General features: G+C 35.7%; 3 protein-coding genes across 7 annotated transcripts in view; all 3 read left to right on the top strand.

Moving 5' to 3' along the window:
* Positions 1–10527, top strand: part of TfAP-2 (transcription factor AP-2) — a 40370-nt gene extending 29843 nt beyond the window's left edge. For 3 of the 5 annotated variants that reach the window (XM_089841799.1, XM_089841794.1, XM_089841795.1), the window contains exons 3-7: positions 5040–5103; positions 5169–5394; positions 6641–6759; positions 6842–6983; positions 7209–10527. In XM_089841799.1, the coding sequence (XP_089697925.1) occupies positions 5040–5103; positions 5169–5394; positions 6641–6759; positions 6842–6983; positions 7209–7515 (858 nt within the window). In that variant the 3' untranslated portion in view covers positions 7516–10527. The remainder of the gene's footprint in view (positions 1–5039; positions 5104–5168; positions 5395–6640; positions 6760–6841; positions 6984–7208) is intronic. The other 2 variants (XM_089841796.1, XM_089841798.1) reach the window with 1 other exon arrangement.
* A 760-nt stretch (positions 10528–11287) lies between these two features.
* LOC149717984 (uncharacterized) lies at positions 11288–18939 on the top strand. Its single transcript, XM_089836956.1, has 23 exons — positions 11288–12591; positions 12671–12803; positions 12865–12996; positions 13054–13226; positions 13301–13410; positions 13475–13742; positions 13807–14154; positions 14225–14353; positions 14413–14512; positions 14577–14677; positions 14743–14916; positions 14982–15130; positions 16162–16339; positions 16409–16547; positions 16601–16857; positions 16919–16959; positions 17034–17175; positions 17255–17389; positions 17444–17547; positions 17601–17847; positions 17931–18059; positions 18126–18497; positions 18573–18939. The coding sequence occupies exons 1-23, from the start codon at positions 12574–12576 to the stop codon at positions 18777–18779; spliced, it is 3786 nt and encodes a 1261-aa protein (XP_089693082.1). The 5' UTR covers positions 11288–12573; the 3' UTR covers positions 18780–18939.
* LOC149717985 (uncharacterized) lies at positions 15137–16165 on the top strand. Its single transcript, XM_089841801.1, has 3 exons — positions 15137–15761; positions 15822–15923; positions 15984–16165. Exons 1-3 carry the CDS (start codon positions 15720–15722, stop codon positions 16158–16160), a joined length of 321 nt encoding a protein of 106 aa, XP_089697927.1. The 5' UTR covers positions 15137–15719; the 3' UTR covers positions 16161–16165.
* Positions 18940–18975: the final 36 nt, after the last annotated feature.

Below are 18975 nucleotides of genomic sequence, written 5' to 3' on the forward strand. Positions count from 1 at the left end.
TGCCTTCTATTTAAGAGTAACGTCCCTGGAAATTGTTAGCCTTCTGGGTAAAGAGGTTTGAGCTGTGCGTTGATTATAAATCAATCAGGAAGGTAGATACCAGTTAATCAAGACAAACTCTTGAAGGTGGACTTTAAAGGTTCGAACACGGTTAGGTACATCATCCTACCTCCTCCCCCTCTACTTGAATCTTTTAATACATTGTCCTTCCGTCATAACACGCGTCTTAATTATTGTTTTCGGTAATTAAAAATGAATTTTTTTTTCTTTTAACTACCCTCCCCTTCGACTATATACATATTCTTTTATTAAACTTAAAGTTGACAAACCTGAATATAAAAGGTAGAAGATATCTGACTCTGACTCTCGTCTCAAACAATTGCGAAATAAAACTAACGCCCCCCCCCCAATGGCACACCTCCCTTTATCTTCCCTGCAAACCCCCCCCCCCTTCCACGGTAAATCCTTTGTTATGCAATAATTAATGCGTTTAATGGCTAATAATTATCGGTACTACGCTTAATTTCGTAAATAACAATAATAAAAACATTTAAAAGGATATGGATTGTTTATTAAAAATAATTTAATATGGTACTTTTTGGAGAACCGGTCAGTCTTTTGTACTGAACGCCATGAAGTATTATTATATTATAAACGGTATAAAGATTAGTTAGATTAGATAAATGGAAATATGAATTTATTTAGTTATTTATTTTTGTTGTGAAATTAGAATTAATAAGGACTTAATTAATTATTAAATTAAGTTTATCGTCCCTTAGTATTATATTATAAACAGTACAAAAAATTAGTAATATAGCAAATATGAATTTATTTAGTTACTAATTTTAATTTCACCAAAAAAAAATTAAGGACCAAATTGATTAACTAAATTCATTTCATCATACCTTTAAAGGTAAATTAATATTATACCCTCTTAAATTGTTGAGAAACTAGAAACGAAACTTGAAGAGAAAGATGGCGATTTTTTATTATATAAAAATGTTTAATTTGTCAGTGGAGAGAACCAGTTATCTTTTAAAAGGGTGACAATATTTTGGCGATAAATTTCTAGATTCATTTATTAAAAAAGTCAAGCTTTTATGCTCGGGAAACCTTTAGTTCTGCGAAAATATAGTAAAGAGGGATAAGATACGGGGGATAGTTTATGGACTGAGGTCAACTCATTCGCCTATCTTATACGGCTCGCTCTCTCAGTCTCAACTGGTTACTCGGCATTTTTTCTCTCTTAAAAGATTGAGATTCATCTCCGGGAAGGGAGTTTGACAGCAGATAATTAAACGGAAGTTATGTTACAAAACCCTGGCCGGAAACCTAATCTTCTAACCATGTACTTGTTGCTTATTTCGTGTTGATTCTCTTCTGATTTTAAGTATTTTTTGCTGTATAGTTAACTCTGTGGGTACACGTCCTAATGAAATATAAAATAAAACTACTTTCCACCCCTTTTTTCTGCCAGCCGAAATCTTCTTCGGAAAGAAAACTTGTTTTGGAATTACTCGCGTGACGGTCAAACAGGTGTGCCTCACTCTCTATTACTTTGAATTTAAAACCCTTAGAAAAAAACCCTGCAAATATACGTTAGGCTTAACGACCTAATCTTCTTTACATAAGTTTCTAAGTAAAATCCACTCCAAAAATCGAATTGGTTTGGACATGAACTTCTTTCTTTACCATGTGAAAACAAAGAACGGAGTTTACTTTTAAGTTCGATTCAATTTCAATATTAAATATAAGGGTTCAATAGGTCAGTTTTGTTAGGCCAAGTTGCGTAGTGAAACTCGAGACTTGAGACCCCACTCTTTTTCCCGCAATTTTTAACCGCCTGTATGCAAGCTTCCCCTTGAACATTGGTGTACGGCAGTTGAAACATTTCTACAGGCGCTAGCCAAAATTTAAAAGACTAGAAAGATTCGCTTGGAGGTTTAATTTTAATTAAATAATTAACGGAGTTAGAACCTTAATTAAATTCAACAATTTAGCCCAAACCTTTTTCTTTATCTACAAAACAATCACGATTTTAAATGTGTTAAAACACACTTAAATTAAATCATCAAAACGCTCTAAAACACAAAGCTCTCGCAACTGGTACATAAATTTTATTAAGTAGAAGCAATTTTTCCATGCTCAATATAAAGTTAATATCGATTAAATATAATTATAAATTCCCCTCATTAAAATTAAAATAAAATGTCCTAGGAATTGAAAATTAGACAAATCCATCCGCTTTCAATTAGTGTTAATTTAAAAAATTAAAATATATACATGTAGATCATGTCCCGAATTAAGAAGAAAGAAAAGAAAGCGGATTTAATCATTAATTCCTTTTATTAAATAATATTACACTAATATAAAGAAATTGAGGTTATTTTAATCCCGTGAACGTTAATTTCACCTCTTTCCCATGCATAGCTCGACCGTCACTGAACTAATAATAATAATACCCGATAATTATCGACAGAGAAGAAAATGAATTAGTACCAATTCCCCTCCTCCCATAAAAAAATAAACTATATTATTTTTCCCCTTTTTATACCTTTTTCCTGTAATCTATATATAATATAATATATAGAGCACCAGACGTTGATAGAAGGTAAACATTGAAAATAATTATTAAATCACTCCATTATCGTGAAATAACATTTCTATAAAGACAGCAAGCAGCGAGAGAAGATATATAAAAATATTTTAATAATTACATAGGGATTTATAATATATTTTTTTTTTTGTTTTACACACATCACGCTATAGTCTATGAGGATACACCCTTTTTTATTTGGGTCAAATCCTATCCTTTAGATGTTATACCGCGCAGTTTAGTATAAGACTCGCGTCGTCTTATAGTAGATCCTGGTTTAATCTCCAATTTTTAGAATGAAAAAATAAAAAAAATACTATTTACGATTAAAACGTTTTTCAAGAGAGAGAGAGAGAGAAAAAAGGTACGATGAACGTCCTACATTAATATATATATATTTTAAGAGTGGGTTCTCTAGGTCATTTCGGTACCCGGGTAGTTAGTTAGTTCCCTCTATATACAGGGTGTGACAGTTCAATCTGGTCTCAGACTAAAAATGGAATGTCATACTGAAGTTTTATCTTGAGATGAGATATTCAGATTTAGTTCCATTATAAGAGATATTCTTATTACTCAGTGTCCGAAAGTGTACTGACCCACCAACAAACAGATGCTCAAGAGTTTCATCTCAAACCTAAGATTGTTTTTCCAAATTAAAAGAAAAAACAATTTAGGAAACCATGGATGATCGAAACACTAAAACTTCTCAATTTTATTGTATAAGAATCAAAGTATTAGGTCTACACCCTGTATATATTTTATTTATTAAAAATGGCCTAAGGGGTCCTATTTTTTTTTTTCTTAGTTCCCCCTTTCTCTAGTTTGGCGCGGACGCCATCTTGAAGCGCCCCTCCACCCAAAGGCAAGGTCGCGAAACGGGCGCCCTCGTTTTTCGTAAGTTAGAAGAGTGAGTGAGAGAAAGAGAGAGAGAGCACCTCGCAGTCTGTGCGGGAATGTACGTAACAGTCGTTTCTTTCTTCTCGGCGATGTTTTCGGACCTGGGGGCTTCTGGGATTTCCCTTTTTGTAGCTCGGGCACCAGAGGGCGTGGGTGAGAATAGCTTTAGGGGCCGAGCGTTGCTGCTGAGACCTTTATACTACAACATTCCTCGTGCCAGCCCTCCCGCTCTCTCGCCCGCGCCTGGCCCCTATATATCTAAGCAGACGATCTCCCGCGGCTATGTGTCTTCGCCCTCGTTCCCATGGTTACCGATTCTCTTTTCCTCCACTCTCCGTCCGCTCTTCTCTTAGGGATGAATCGCCGATCGAAAAAGGGGATGCGGCAAATTCCTTTCTCTCTCTCTTCTCTCGTCTCTTCTCTATGTTACATTTTTTCTTCTCCTATTCCTTTTGCTTGCCGAGTAGTATCTTTCCTGTCCTTCTGTCCTTCTTCTCCAACTAAGGCATCCTACTTTTTTGCTCTCGCTCCCTACTTCTTGAGTCTAGGCGTGGCCATAGATCTTTATTAATCAAAATCTTCTTCTCTTTCTTCTCTCTCTCTCCCCATCTCTTCTCTCGCCGTCCTGCTTAATACCCACTCAGTCGTGAAAGGAGAAGCCTAAATAATTCCATTTGTCTAGTAGGCTTAAAATAGACCAAATATTTAGGCTTAGTAATATTTGAAATTACGGAGGATATAGACCAATTTTAGACATTGTTTTACGATTGGGCTTAGACTTGCTTTAAATAGTATTATAAACAAAGTATTTGCTTAAATTGTAATGTGGTTAGAGACCGCAAATAACCTTTTGACCTTACTTCAAAATTAAAATATGGAAACCCCTTTAAAAAAATTACATTTCTATTGATTTGTATTCTTCGCAATTTCGCATTGCGTGTTTGTATATATATACGTAAACGTGACAAAACCCATCATTGGCTAAACCAAACCCTTAAAAAATGTTTTTCTTCTTGTTTAATATTTTGATGGAATTTGATATTATCGTGAGAACTTTGAAACTTGTTTAGGAAATTATATAGGAAAGTTGTTTACCTTTTATAATATCTATTTTTTATCTTCATATATATAAGTGGTAAATTTCTTTCTTGCAACTTTAAAACCTGCTTCTTGCACGCGAGAATTGTTAGCGTAAACGCCAGGTCTATCAAGTCTAAACGGGAGAGGCTGCGATTGAAGTGAGCTCAGTTTTTAAATATATTTAAATATAAAACTAGTTCAGGAAGAAAAAAAGCAAATTAGGCCTGTCATTAGGTAGAAGGAAGAGAGGCGGTGGCATGTCGCGGAACGTTGTTGACTCACAACTGTTTAATCATTTAATTACCCCCCCCCCAACAATCATTATTGATCACGTGGTTGTCTAAGAAGTTGACCGACCTTAAAGTTCACGAGAAATATTTGATCATTTTTGTTTTATAAATATGTTAATTTTATAAATATGCAATATTCTAAATCAATTTTCTCTCTTGTATTTATTTACTGACAGGGTGGCAACGTGGATGACGCGTCTGGTTTATTCAATACTGACCACAATAGCGTCATACGAAAAGGTAGATGAGATTCATTGGCTGAATTATTGACCTTTCCCAATAGCTTTTTATAATAACCTCCGAAGTCTTTTGTCTCGTTCCGCCAGGTATCAAATCTCGTAATAGCGAGAACCACAAGGAAATGGTTATCACGGGCGTGACGTCACCGACGGACGTTTTTTGCTCGGTTCCGGGCCGTCTTTCTCTCCTCAGTTCCACGTCCAAGTACAAAGTGACCGTTGGTGAGGTCCAGAGACGACTATCCCCTCCGGAATGTCTCAACGCTTCCCTACTAGGAGGAGTTTTGAGAAGGTAAGACGTGACAAAAAATTGTAATCGTAACTGACAAGTCGGACAGTATTATGATCGTCCCACGATTTGGTCCCAGACAGTGTCTTCGAGGAAATAATTAGCATAAGTGGATTAAATTTAAGTGTAATTTATTTATTATTATTTTAATGTCATGCCCATTAAGACAAACATTATAGGGCGTGATAAAAAAGTTAAATATTAAGCCAGGCTCATCTGTACCAAAAAAAAAAAGAACCGGTAACATCCGTGGCCATGTACCCGATCAAACGTTTGTAGAAGAAGAGCCATTCCTATGTCTTGGTTGCATTCACGTCACTTTTTAGCTTCATCCTGAATTTAATCCCACGGAAATAACTTATCTTTCGTATTAGAATGACTTTGGTGAACTTTTTGTGTAAACGTAGTATCTCCGTCTTATCGTTACTTCACCAACTTCATTCTCTCTCTCAGTCATCTTAGAGGATCTTCCCCTCCCTGGCCCGGGGCGAAATTCCTTCTCATCTCACCTGCCCCGTAAACTGCCCAATATATTTTATTTTTTTTTTTCTTCTCCTTCTTTATTTTCTGTAAAGTGTAATTTCTTTTGGTCGGGGAGAGGTTCTTAGCGCGGGCCAAACCTCGGCTCGGGTCGGACGACGGAGATAGAACCCGAAAAGTTGAATAATGAAGGCTTTAATAGATTGCCGGAATGCATTAATTATCATAATCAAAGCCGGGGATGGTAATTAGTAATTTCTAGAGGAGCTATCTCTCTCTCGTATACGCTTCTAATTATAGTTTGATGACTTCCCCTTCTCTTGCACCCCACCACCATTGAATGGACCGTGATTTTAGTTGGTCCCTCGTGCAAAAGTATTATATTTTGTCCTTTCCCCATCTGGGATACTTATCATTTCCATTAACATGTTTAGAGAATATCTTTTTTCCACCCAAAAAGGGAAGGGGCACCGTTTTTAAACCAGCCTGATATCGGGACGTCCCATAGGTGCTTATCATACATTGGCACCATCCTATTACTAAATTATTATTCATGAAAACACTGTATTAGTAATTACTGTTTGATAATTTTTGAATACGATTAAATGGTTAAGAAAATAAAAGGAGATACAAATAATATCTCATACTATATAAATATAAATAAATTTAGGCCTAATCGTGAATATTCTTAAATGTCCTTCGTTGGCAAATGTCTTCTTTGTGTAATTGAAATTTAAGACCTGTTTTTTTTTTGTTATTTTGTTTACAGAGCGAAATCCAAAAATGGTGGTCGTTCATTACGCGAAAAGTTAGAAAAAATAGGTCTAAATTTACCGGCTGGAAGACGGAAAGCGGCCAACGTGACGTTGTTGACGTCGTTAGTCGAAGGTGCGTTAATTATTACAATGCGATTTAATTATCTTGCCAATTTGAGTGTGATTTATTTACAAATGAAACTATTTTCTTTCAGGTGAAGCCATTCATTTAGCGCGAGACTTCGGTTACGTGTGTGAGACTGAGTTCCCCGCGAGGCAAGTGTCCGAATATTTATGTCGAACTCATAGTGACCCGTCCGATCTCTACAGGCGGAAGGAAATCATTCTAGCCACGAAGTAAGTGTCCACCTTTTTTTTGGTCTTAAACATCCGGTTTTCTTTTACTGGCTTTCGAATAAACAAATACTGGTGATCTTCATTGGTGCCCATTGTGGGTTTTGCAATCTTACGAAGTTTTCCGGAATCTTTTTAACCCTTCCGATGATGAGCTACCCTTTTAAGAGTTTTGGAGTACCGTCTAGTGTGGGTGTAGTTTAATAATTGTATCCGTTCGATTGACAGGCAAGTGGTGAAGGAGTTCGTTGATATGTTGAACCAGGACCGTTCCCCGTTGTGCAACACTCGACCGCAGTTGATCTTGGAGCCGAATATCCAACGTCACTTGACTCATTTTTCGCTCATCACTCACGGGTTTGGCAGCCCCGCCATCGTCGCCGCCTTAACGGCGCTACAAAACTTTTTGAACGAGTCGCTCAAGTACCTGGAGAAGCAGCTCACCAATTACCAAAGTCCGCCGGGCGGGGGCGCGCACGTCGTCAGCAATATGGGCAGCAATGTCGAACCCAAAAAGGAGGACTCCAAAAAATAGCCGTAAAGTGAGTTATCGAAATAAAGTTAAAAAAAACACACGCGCAAAAACTAGACGATGATTTCAAGAAAATCACGTATCGCGCCATACTAAGTTAGCTTACAATGTAAGCTCAAACATTAAGTGCGCGTATTGACGAATGACATGGTGAAATTATGTCCGGTTCCCCCTTACACCTTCTGTCGCGATGTGCTCAAAATTTGGGTGAGATACGGGGGAAAACACGCAACAGTATTTTGACTCTACAAAACAGTTAACGTAAGAACTAATACAACAAACCACCACCATGACATAACACGTAATAAAAAGACGTTTTTAAATTAATTGTAATTTAAGAACGACATTATAAATACAAGTTTCGATTTAAACGTACTAAATTTCCTTCCTCCATCCATCTTTTTGGATCCCACATTCTCTATCTCTCTCTCTCAATCTCTCTTTCTCTCTCTGGTACAATTTCCAACTGAAATTTGTACACTTTGTAATATAGGATAGGCTAATGTATGAATTACAAAAAATACACATGATGAGATGAAAAAACATTTTCGCTAGTGTTATTTTAAATTAAGGAGAATTTAAACGCGTGGGTTGTTTTTTTTTTTACACATTTTTTAGTTTTCCAACGTCCCTGGTGTCATTTTATTGGGTTAAGTTTTGTTAATCGGACGTTGAAACAAAAAAAATCGAAAAAAGGTGTTTTGTTTTATGGAAAAGTCGCGTTTTATTTTCAAATATTTTAGGAGAATTGAACGATAAAAGAAAAAAAAGTAAAAATTATTACTTTAATTTTTATTTTTTTGCAATAACGATAAATTTTTATCGAGTAGTTAATCAAATTAATATTATTTAAAATAAAATACCTTTAAACGAATATAAATTAATTTGACACGTTCCTCGCTCACTTTTTTTGGAGTAGAAATTTATTTTCTAACCTCTAAGAACAAAACAAAAACAAATGCTCATTTTTTAAAGAAGTTTAATTTTAATTTTTTTTTGTTATGAATTTTCTTTTCATCTTTTCCTCAATTTGTAAATTCATCCCCCCAAAACAAATTGGCTTATGGCGATTTGCGTAAAAAACTGGACGTTACCAGAATGTTACTTGTTGACAAATAGACATAGTATTCCTCCAGTTCATACGCGAATCATCCGTTAATTTATTGCTAATACATTTATCTTTGTTTCCTTTTACTAACAAAATCCTTTTAGCCAAATTAACTCCTTTGTAATTAGTAATGAAACGTTAATTAGCGCCGCCGCGATTAGTCTGGATTAGCCATAATAATTTTTCGTCCACTAATTATGAATCTCGAATGCCATTTATCTCGGTGCCACATAAACACTCATCGTCACTAAACCGCGATTAAAACAATGGACAATATTTCGCCAATAATTAAGAAAACTAATAAATGTGTGTCAAATTTTAAGAAAAACCAAAAATCAAGTTAGAAATTTTAACTTGATTTTAATATAAAACTCTTTCAAAACCAACAATCCTATTATAAAATACTGTCTTGAAATTTTTGAAGGAAAAAAAAATATTCACGGTTAGAGAGACTTTTAAGACTGCACTAAACAATTAATTTCCTTCCCCAAATAATACTCCTTTTTTCTTAATAAAACCAACAAATTAGAACTTTAAAGTTTTAACTTAAATAACAAACTTTTTAGATAAAAAGTATGAAAAGAAAAATTACCTCATGGTACCTCAGGTTGATAAGCTTACTAAACTAATTAGGGTAGGGATTTCCTTCGTTCTAATTAAGGCACTAATTAGCAAATTAATTAATTGCGTTTTATTTTTAAACTGTAACCCGGCGCTGTAGTATTTATTTCTTAGTTTGTACTTCGTTGGGTCTACCTTTTTTAAAATTAACCTAGTTAATTAATTGTGATTATTGCCGTCATCTGTTTTAACAATTAACTTTCCTAGTCTGTGGTATCTGTTCTTAAGTAAATTTATGTCCAAAACGTAATTAAACAATCGTAATTAAAGTTACGTCCGTTACTTATCGAGATTTAAAAATACTTTGAGATAATGATGAAAATTTGCTCATTTAAATAAATTTTAAATTTAATAATTATTATTAAATCTACTGAATCGACTTGAAATCAAATTTGGATTATTATTTTTGAAGATAATTTACTCTAGTCGGCTTATGACCAATCCCTATTAATTATAACAATAACATTTCAAAGTACTATTAAATCAAAAACATACCTTTATAATTTGCTCTCGTTCTTTTCACCCTCACTTGACAAACATTCGGCCGCGTAATTATCTAATAATTAATTAGATAATTACTCGCCTTTATCGAAAATATAAACGAATAAAAATAATACTTAGTATAATATTAAATTTAATAAAAAAATATAGTTTAAATTACGCTTAAAGTAATTTTTAAACTGTTGTGATTTTTATTTTTATAATTTCAAATATTTATTTGTTTCATTATGATTCCCCGACCCTTGATTTGTTATATATATATAATGTGTAAGAGACAAACAAACAAACAGACAGACATACATAACGAAACCATTATTTTGTGCCAAATATAGTGCTCAAAACATAATTTAAATAATTTGGCCATTTATAATGATTAATTTTATTGTACATGTATTTCGCCACCCCCCCCCCCGCCATTTTCGTCTTCCTCACCCCTGTTTGTTTGTTTACGTGTTTGTTTACAAATGATTCTCGCGTAAATAACCGATGTTTGTTGATCGTAAAATGTATAAATAAATAAATGAAGACGCGAAAATATTAAGGATAAGCTAAACCTGAGGTACTCTTTTTATTTTTATTAAACTTTTATTTTATTATTTTTTTTTCAAAATCTATCGGAGGAAATAAAACCAACAAAAAACCAAACAAATAAATGAAAAAAAAATTATTCCCAAATAAATTTTTTTTTTGTATTAATCCCAAAAAGACCTTAATTAAAAAAGGTTGGAATTTATTTTTGGGAGAACAAAAAACTCTTTCTGTAGAATAAAAATTATGGAAACTAATGTACGTTTGTAATAATTTTGTTATTTCATTTACTTTTAGGTTTAGAATGAGTTAGTTAAACAAGCTGACGTCTTTGAGGAGTCCTCTGCGTTATTCTTCCTTGGTATTTGTAGGTTCAATGTGAAAATTCCCTAACTTCGTTGGTCAACCCATTCCAAAGCGCTTAATTTAACCTTTGACCTTATTTCCATACTTTTCAATAGCGCTGCACAATCCAAACTGTTACTAACTTCATGATGTAGGACTACTTTAGTACCCTCATAAGTTCATAAGATATTTTCCATAAGTTTTGTCACTGGTTACTGAGAGAAGTTGTCATGAAGTGACGTAGGTCATAAATAGGAAGATGAACTGCAAAATTAACCGAGTCTACTTAATTCTCGCTTGTCGTTCTCGAACTAGCTCGAGCTTTAAGTCTCAAGCATTACGAAGTATAGGTAGTGTCATACTTATGAAACATATCTTATAAACTTATGGTACCATCATGGTATTTTTTTAACAAATCGGGAGTTAGCGGGTGCAATAAATTACCAGAAACAAGAATATTCCTCAGGAAAACCTTTTTTCTATTCCATAAGCTCTAATAAAAGGATTCTTCCCTTTTAAAACATTTTCTTTCAATTCCTTTTTCTTCCTAGAATCCTAATTATTTTTCCAAACGACCCCCCAACCACTTTTTCGTGAAAAACTATCTTGTAATTACTAGCGGCGAGCCCTTGAAGAAGAGGAGGGCGGGTCTAGTGAAAGAAAAACGAAATAACTAAAAAAAGCCCATTGTCCGGCCTAGTTGAAGACATGGTGCTGGGTTCAGGCCCAAGATTGGTTTGTAACCCCTCTCTCTTTCTTTCTTTAGTTGATCGCGTCTTGCCCTTTGACCTATGCTTTCTTAGAGTTATCTATCTTGAGAAGGTGAAGATACTCAGAAGATCATGGTTTGTACAAAATTCAAGAAACCGGAGTGATTGAAGATCTGGATAAAATCAAGGTGGTATTTGGTTTTTAATTGTTTTTCTATTAATCGTAATTAGTGTGAAACATCTTTCGCAAATTGCCCAAAACTTGTCTTTCTAAACACGATTTTTTATAACCCGTTCTTCATTTCCCCGTCTTTTTAGCCATATTCGCATAAGTTTGTATGGTATGTTCCATAAGTATGACACTATCTATGCTTCGTAATGCTAGAGACTTCCTGAAGCGAGAATTGACTACACTCGGTTAATTTTGCAGTCTATCTAGTTCGTATTTAGTCTGTAGTCTTTGACAGCACCTCATCAGGCGTCTCTTTACGATAATCTATGAACTACAGTAGATCACTTCGTGACAAGCTCTCATTACCCAGTGACAGACTTATTGAACATACCTTATGAACTTATGGTATCAAAACTTAAAATATATTTCCTAAGAACGATAAACCGGATATGAAATCATAACTGTCGCTTCTGTTTTAGACCCAATTTAAAATGAATTTAAAAAAGTCAACAAAATAGGCTTTGCCTTTTCTACCCTTTTTTATATCGGCAGTTTTTTTTATTGCGACGCACGTTACGATATGGATATCCTTGGGGGGTGTTTGAACATTCTATATTTCAATTTATTTAAAATATCTCTTTTTATCACGTTAAATACGTATTCATGGCTAATAAAAAATACTTTGCTACAATTTTTATAGATGATTTTTGAATCGAGTACGGTACAGGCGTTAGTCCGCTTATTTTTTTCTAGAATCATTTCCCAGTAATCGTGTCGAAACCCTTTCGTCTTCGAGTTTTCAGTCTGTAAGATCAACGCCTACGCCTTAATCTTTTTCTATTCTTTCTATCGCATTGTTACGGAGATAGGAATTTTTAGAGACGCTCTTTCTCCCTTCATTAAAGTCTTATCGAATCTTAAGTATTAAAAGCGGTGTCATAATTTTCACGTGAAACCCACTATTGAAAGTGGAACTGTTTGCAAAATCGGATAAGATAATCTGTTGGGAAAATTTTATTTATAACGTCAAAGTTCCCCATACCTTCAATTAGTAAATCATAAGTTTTTGTGGAAATATGGGAAGCAAGAAATCTGTGAGTTTATGTTAATTTTAATGCCATATTTAACAAATTTAATTAACTTTTAAGTAAACTTATTCTTTATACCAAATAGGATGTAGAAACAGCCCAGGCTGAGCGTGGTAACTGGTCTAATGGTGTCGAGTTTCTACTCTCCTGCATATCCATATCTATTGGACTTGGAAACGTTTGGAGGTTTCCTAATTTAGCTTACGAAAATGGGGGTGGTATGGTACTAAATAGATTAAATTAATGCTTGATTAATTAAGGGAATTAATTTACACGAAGGTGCCTTCCTCATACCTTACTTCATTGTCGTCTTCCTTGTGTCGAAACCTCTTTACTATATGGAGTTGGCCTTTGGCCAATTTACAAGTAGAAGTCCGGTTAGGACGTGGTCAGTTCTGCCAGGGTTCAAAGGTAAGTGTGGCACGGATGGTCTCATGTAAGATTTCATTAAACCTTCGTCTTGATCAGGAATCGGTATGGCTCAACTTGTATCCACGTTCTTCCTTACTGTTTTCTACAATTACATCATGGCTATCTGTCTATTCTACTTGTTCGCGTCGATGCAGTCATCTTTGCCCTGGACGTACTGTGATAGTGAATGGGCCGATAACGCCACTTGTTTCACTAGGAGTTCTTACGCGGTATGCATTCTCTACAGTAAGGTGTATTTACTTTCCACATTAGCTAAAATTTCGATTGGTTCTCTACGCATCAGGACAATACCTTCTGCAATGAGACCTTGTCGAGTAACGAGACATTGTGCAATGCGACAAGCCTGCCCAGAAACACTAGTCACTTAAAGACCGCTCCTGAACAGTATTTCAAGTAATTATGATCGAACCGATAGCGGTAATCAATGTGTTTGTGACTTTTATTTTTTAATTTTAAGCAATTACGTCATACGAGACTGTGGTAGTCTTGATAACATATCATTGTTCGACTGGAGAATGGCTTTATGTTTACTTTTAACTTGGTCTATCGTGGGATTATCAACCATTAAGGGAGTTCAGTCATTAGGAAAAGTGGTATACGTCACTGCGTCATACCCTTACGTGGTCTTGATTGCGCTTTTGATTATTGCCTTAACCAAAGAGGGTGCTTTGCAAGGTATTTCCTACTTCTTCACTCCTGAATGGGAAGGACTCTATAGCGTCACGGTATGTTCCAACGCGTTTCGTTATCCTGATCAGTAAAACCTGAGCCTTCAAACTATCCTTCAAGGTATGGTACAAGGCTTGCGAACAGTCTTTCTTCTCCTTGAATACCGGATTCGGTCACCTTATAATGTACGCCAGCTACAACAACTTCAAGCATGACATTCATCGTGACGCGATGATCATCACCGTGGTTGACACTTTAACCAGCGTCCTGGCCGGTTGCGTTGTCTTCGCCATTTTGGGAACACTTGCCTTTGACTTGCAACAAGACATTAAAACGGTAGTTAAAGATTCCGGACTCCGTCTAGCCTTTGTGGCGTACCCTGAAGCACTTGGTCACATCAACTTCGTGCCTCAACTCTGGAGTATTCTTTTCTTCGTCATGCTTTACATGTTAGGACTTGGAAGCGCCGTAAGTTTAACATTTAAGTCTTTCATACGCGATGGAAGTGTTTGAAAAGTTTATGCAATTGTGTTGACAGATTGGTCACGTGGAAGCCATCACCACTACTATAAAAGATGAATTCCCATCACTGCATAAGAACAAGGCTTATATGTCGATCACCATTTGTTTTATTTGCTTCGTTTGCGGGTTACCTATGGCAACTGACGTAAGTCTTAGCTAGCCTACTAATTGATTAGTTTCTTAAACTTATTTTCAAACCGATAGGCTGGTCAATACATAATGCCTTTGTTAGATGGTTACGGTGTTGGAGCTGCCGTGTTTTTATACGCTATATTCGAGATAGTGGGTTTGATGTGGATTTATGGTAATTTTCTATAGTGGCATTACATTGGGCTCTTTTTAATGACGTCACTTGCCACCAAATGCAGGTTGGAGAAAATTTTGCGATGATATTCATTTCATGTTGGGAAAAGGCGTTCAAATAGTGTGGAAAATAACCTGGGGTTATATTGCACCAGTTGCCCTTATTGTACGTTTGTCGCAAAGACACATGACCTTTTTGTGCCATACTAATTAATTGACTCTTTAATGAAGGTCATCTATTTGTACGGTACAATTAACATGATAATCGAGGGAACCGCGACACCGAAAGGAGTACCTCAATGGGGGATGGCCATTGCCTGGGTTATCTCGGCCTTGTGCATAGTCCAGTTACCTTTGTGGTTCATAATAGTTGTTTATAAGTCACCAGAACTGTCCCTAAAAGAGGTAAAATGACAATTTATCTTGGATTAACAAATGAACGTATTGATTTTTTGTAAATTCTAACTTAGAAACTATTGTCCGCAATACGCCCAAACTCTGACTGGGGTCCAAATGACCCCAAGGATAGGGCCGAATGGTTAATATGGAAACAAAGACACGTATCAAGTCACCCACAAAATGGATCGATACAGTCCTACGAAAACAAGTCTTTTCAAATGTGACCAAGACTCGACTGACTAGATCCTAATTTACATAAAAAAATACTTTTTTAAACTAAACATTGTTCATTTTTAACCAACAGCGTTGTTATTTTATTAAGAGTTTATACAAATGGTTCATTCTTTTTTTAAAATATAAGTTATTTCGTAATTCATTACTGTCTGTTTTTCTTAGTAAATGTTTCACATCGATAACGTTATCTTATCTATATAATACAGTCATTTACCTTAGTGCTAATTATGCCATAACGTAACTGATTGTACGAACAGGTACATTGGCATTTACATATGATTTTATACGTTTTTATCAAGGTTGATGATAAGACATCTTTCAACAAATTCGTATTGCACCTCAATTGGATTCCCAGCAAGTGTAATTGCGCAGTTAGACATCGAAAGTACATCGCAACGTCTTACGTTGCTGAGGTTTTCTAAAGTTCCCTTACATTTCCTCATTCGATTTTTGCTTTTATTATAGATAAGATAGACAGATACATTAGGCCCCATTCGCTGATTTACTGTTGTAAAAATGTAAATTTCTTTGACGATTAAACTATTTACATCGTCTATACTTGTACTGACACGAAAATGAAATTATGGAAGAAGGGAGGTGAATTGTCTTCGGAAGATGTACGTATTTTATTTTTGTTATTCGTTAGGCCTAAGTTTTTCTGACCATAGTTTTTTCAGTTGAATGTATCGGACATACAAACAATATCAGTGACGCCAATAGCAGCCACCGTTAAACTGAATGATTCTAAAAACAGACCGGCCATAAATGGACATTTTCAAGTGAGTTAAAAGGTATTTTACTCAAGTAATACTTAGTCGCCTTAAAAATCTGTATTTCAGAGCAACGGCACTCCGAAATCAGTTCCCAATGAAGAAAATACCGAAGAGGTTCCACAATCAAATGGACGAAGTCACGTAGTTAGGTCTAGAAATCGAACGATTTCAAATTCTCGTTCTGATCATCCTATAAATGGTGTGACTAAAACGGTAACGTTTGGTCAATCAACTCCTACGTAACATCATCATTGAATTACTTTTGGTTTCAGAATGTTGTCAGTAAACCAGAAGAACGGTACACCACGGTTGAACATTCTACCACCAATTTCGAAACAACGGTACCCATCTCTGTTATAAACACTGATGAAAATGGGCAGTCATGCGTGGATGGAGGATTCCCTCACTTTGCTACATTACGGGTTAGTTAATTTTGACAACTATATACCCTTTAGCAACTTCAATTAATTTAATTGTTAATCCAATCTTAGCAGTTGCGCACGAGCAAGGCCGACCCTTTTTACAGATCTGAAAGGAGAAGACTAGAATGGTGGCTCATACTCATCTCCATATCTTTAGGCTTAGGCAATATTTGGAGGTTTCCTAACATGGCGTACGAAAATGGTGGTGGTAAGATACATTTGACGTAATTATTGTTCCTTGGACTAATTGTAATCTTGCAGGCAGTTTTGTTTTCGCCTACCTCATAGTTCAGATAGTGGTGGCCCAACCTCTATGCTTCTTGGAGTTGTCCATGGGACAGTTTACAAGCGGAGGAATAGCCACGTCTTGGAGGTGCTTCCCATTGTTGAAGGGAATAGGAATGTCCCAAAAGACACTTACCACGTACTTGGGTATTTACTTGAGTGTAATATCGGCGGTTGCCATGCACCAGGGATATTCTTTTTTTGGGACCAAGTACAACACAAAAATATTAAATGTAAGAAGTTCAATTGGTTCTAATTCTCATTAGAAACTTGTTTATCTTTTATTTGTTAAAGACGTCCGATTTTGACGTTAACTCCACGAATACCTCATCAGGGTGAGTATATAATTTATGAGTTCAGGTTGAATCAATATGAATAACAAACTACAAAAAATTGTTTTGGAATTTAGCGCAGCTTTTAGGTTGGAAGAATTCTACAACTTAACCAATGATGATGATAAATTCCATCTGAACAAAGTGCTACTTTCATTCCTAGCTGTCGTTTGGATTTTAATTTTCGTTTGCATTTTTTGCTCGAAGATAACTCGACGTGTAAGTTAAAATTTAACCGGCTCACATTGGTATGTTTCTTAATTTAAAATTAATTAATATATTAATCATTTCAATTAAGGCTTTCTACGTGACGTCAACACTTCCCATAATTTGTCTGGTATCCCTTTTGATATTTACACTTACTCGCGAAGGAACGATGGAAGGAATTGAAACCTTTTTCATCCCAAATTGGGATGGTTTATTGAACATAAGAGTAAGGAGTGTTTTGAAACAAATATTCAATATTTATGAACAATCAATATTTCAGGTATGGTACTCCGCAATTGGCCAATCATTTTTCTCTCTCTCCGTTGGGTTTGGTCATTTAGTAATATTCTCACAATTTAACGATTTTAAACATAACGTATTTAGGTAAGTTTACCCGATAGCTTTAAGTATGAAATAAACATGGTGTTTTCGTTTAGAGATTCAATCTTGATCTGCTTAGTGGACACTGCGATCAGTTTGGTCGCTGGAGCCTTAGTCTTCGCGTCGCTTAGTCATTTTAATAACGTTGCCAATTTATACAAACCCATTGTGAACTTTCCCGGTGTGGGAATTTCTTTTTTCGCCTATACCCTTGCATTATCTCGTATTGAAAACAATACGGCGTACCAATTTTGCTTCTTGGTATTTTTCCTCTCAGTTTACGGTCTCGGAATCAGTACCTTGGTAAATATAACTGTTTCTAACACGAATGGTTATTTTAATATATAATTTATAAACGTTTTCGTTTTTCACACGACACCATTAAGGTCCCGGTTGTTGACAGTCTACCCAATAAAAGTCGATACGAAGCGAAGAATGCTAAAAAGAGGAAACTGATCGCTTGCTTCCTCGTCTGTCTAGGCTCATTTTGTGTCGGAGTTGCTTTTTCATCTGGGGTAAGTCGATGAAAAATAATTGTATCGTGGTGTACTATATTATTAATCCATTTGACGTCCAAGTAGTACTTGCCCTACTTGATGGTTGGGCTGGACCGTTACGCGATCGAGCTGGGCATCGTCGTTTTAGCGGCCATAGAATGTGGAGGACTTATGTGGGGTTACGGAGTCACCAAATTCAGTCACGACATGAATTTCATGCGTGAAACGAGTCTATCTATTTGGTGGAAATTTATCTGGACCGTTTTGGCACCACTCGGACTCGTGACTGTCGCTATTTGGTGGCATTGTCTGGATGAAGATATACCTTTGGTTGACGGAGAGACGCCGAGATGGTCCAAAAACGTGGGTTACTGTCTCTTCGCCTTTACTTTACTACAGTTACCATTGTTTATTTGGAGAGATTACACGCAAAGCGACGAATACGGATTTAAACGAGTAAGTACTTGTCCTGATACCGAGTCAGTCACTTTTTGAACTCTGAAATGTTTCTAACTTTTTAATTATTTTAAGAAAATGCGAGGTCTGGTTCGCGAGGAATCATTCTGGGGACCGAGCGATCCGCTTCATAGGTACAAGTGGTTGAAAAAGAGAGACGGTGAATGTACACCACCGTCCAACACCTCTAGCGCCGCGTCAACCCTTCGTAGACAACAAAAATCATCGGGACTTGATAATCAAGCCTTTGAAGATGAACGGAGTAGTGATCAGAGACTTTAAAGTTAGCGTCCGCTTTAGTGACTTTAGTAAGCATAATCTAGATTAATTACATTATTAACGAGACTAACATAAATATTGTAATTAATACTTGTTCTTTAATGACTAACTTTGCCCTGTATGTCTTCCATACTAATTTCTGATTAAAATTATTAACCATTAAGTACGTTTCATTGTGCGTGTACTTAACCATTTGAGT

Source organism: Phalangium opilio, unplaced genomic scaffold (genome assembly GCF_054372755.1).
Source record: "Phalangium opilio isolate 3A_F unplaced genomic scaffold, DU_Popi_V2 ptg000003l_1, whole genome shotgun sequence".
NCBI classification, from domain to species: domain Eukaryota; kingdom Metazoa; phylum Arthropoda; class Arachnida; order Opiliones; family Phalangiidae; genus Phalangium; species Phalangium opilio.

What these genes read in the sequence shown, in the direction of transcription:
- LOC149717985 (XM_089841801.1), top strand. Translation starts at nt 15,720, where the DNA reads ATGAAATTATGGAAGAAGGGAGGTGAATTGTCTTCGGAAGAT. An exon ending in GTGAATTGTCTTCGGAAGAT is followed by an intron (nt 15,762 to 15,821) that starts GTACGTATTTTA and finishes TAGTTTTTTCAG; the next exon opens with TTGAATGTATCGGACATACA. An exon ending in CCATAAATGGACATTTTCAA is followed by an intron (nt 15,924 to 15,983) that starts GTGAGTTAAAAG and finishes TCTGTATTTCAG; the next exon opens with AGCAACGGCACTCCGAAATC.
- LOC149717984 (XM_089836956.1), top strand. An exon ending in TCACTAGGAGTTCTTACGCG is followed by an intron (nt 13,227 to 13,300) that starts GTATGCATTCTC and finishes TCTACGCATCAG; the next exon opens with GACAATACCTTCTGCAATGA. An exon ending in ATGGTTTATTGAACATAAGA is followed by an intron (nt 17,390 to 17,443) that starts GTAAGGAGTGTT and finishes TCAATATTTCAG; the next exon opens with GTATGGTACTCCGCAATTGG.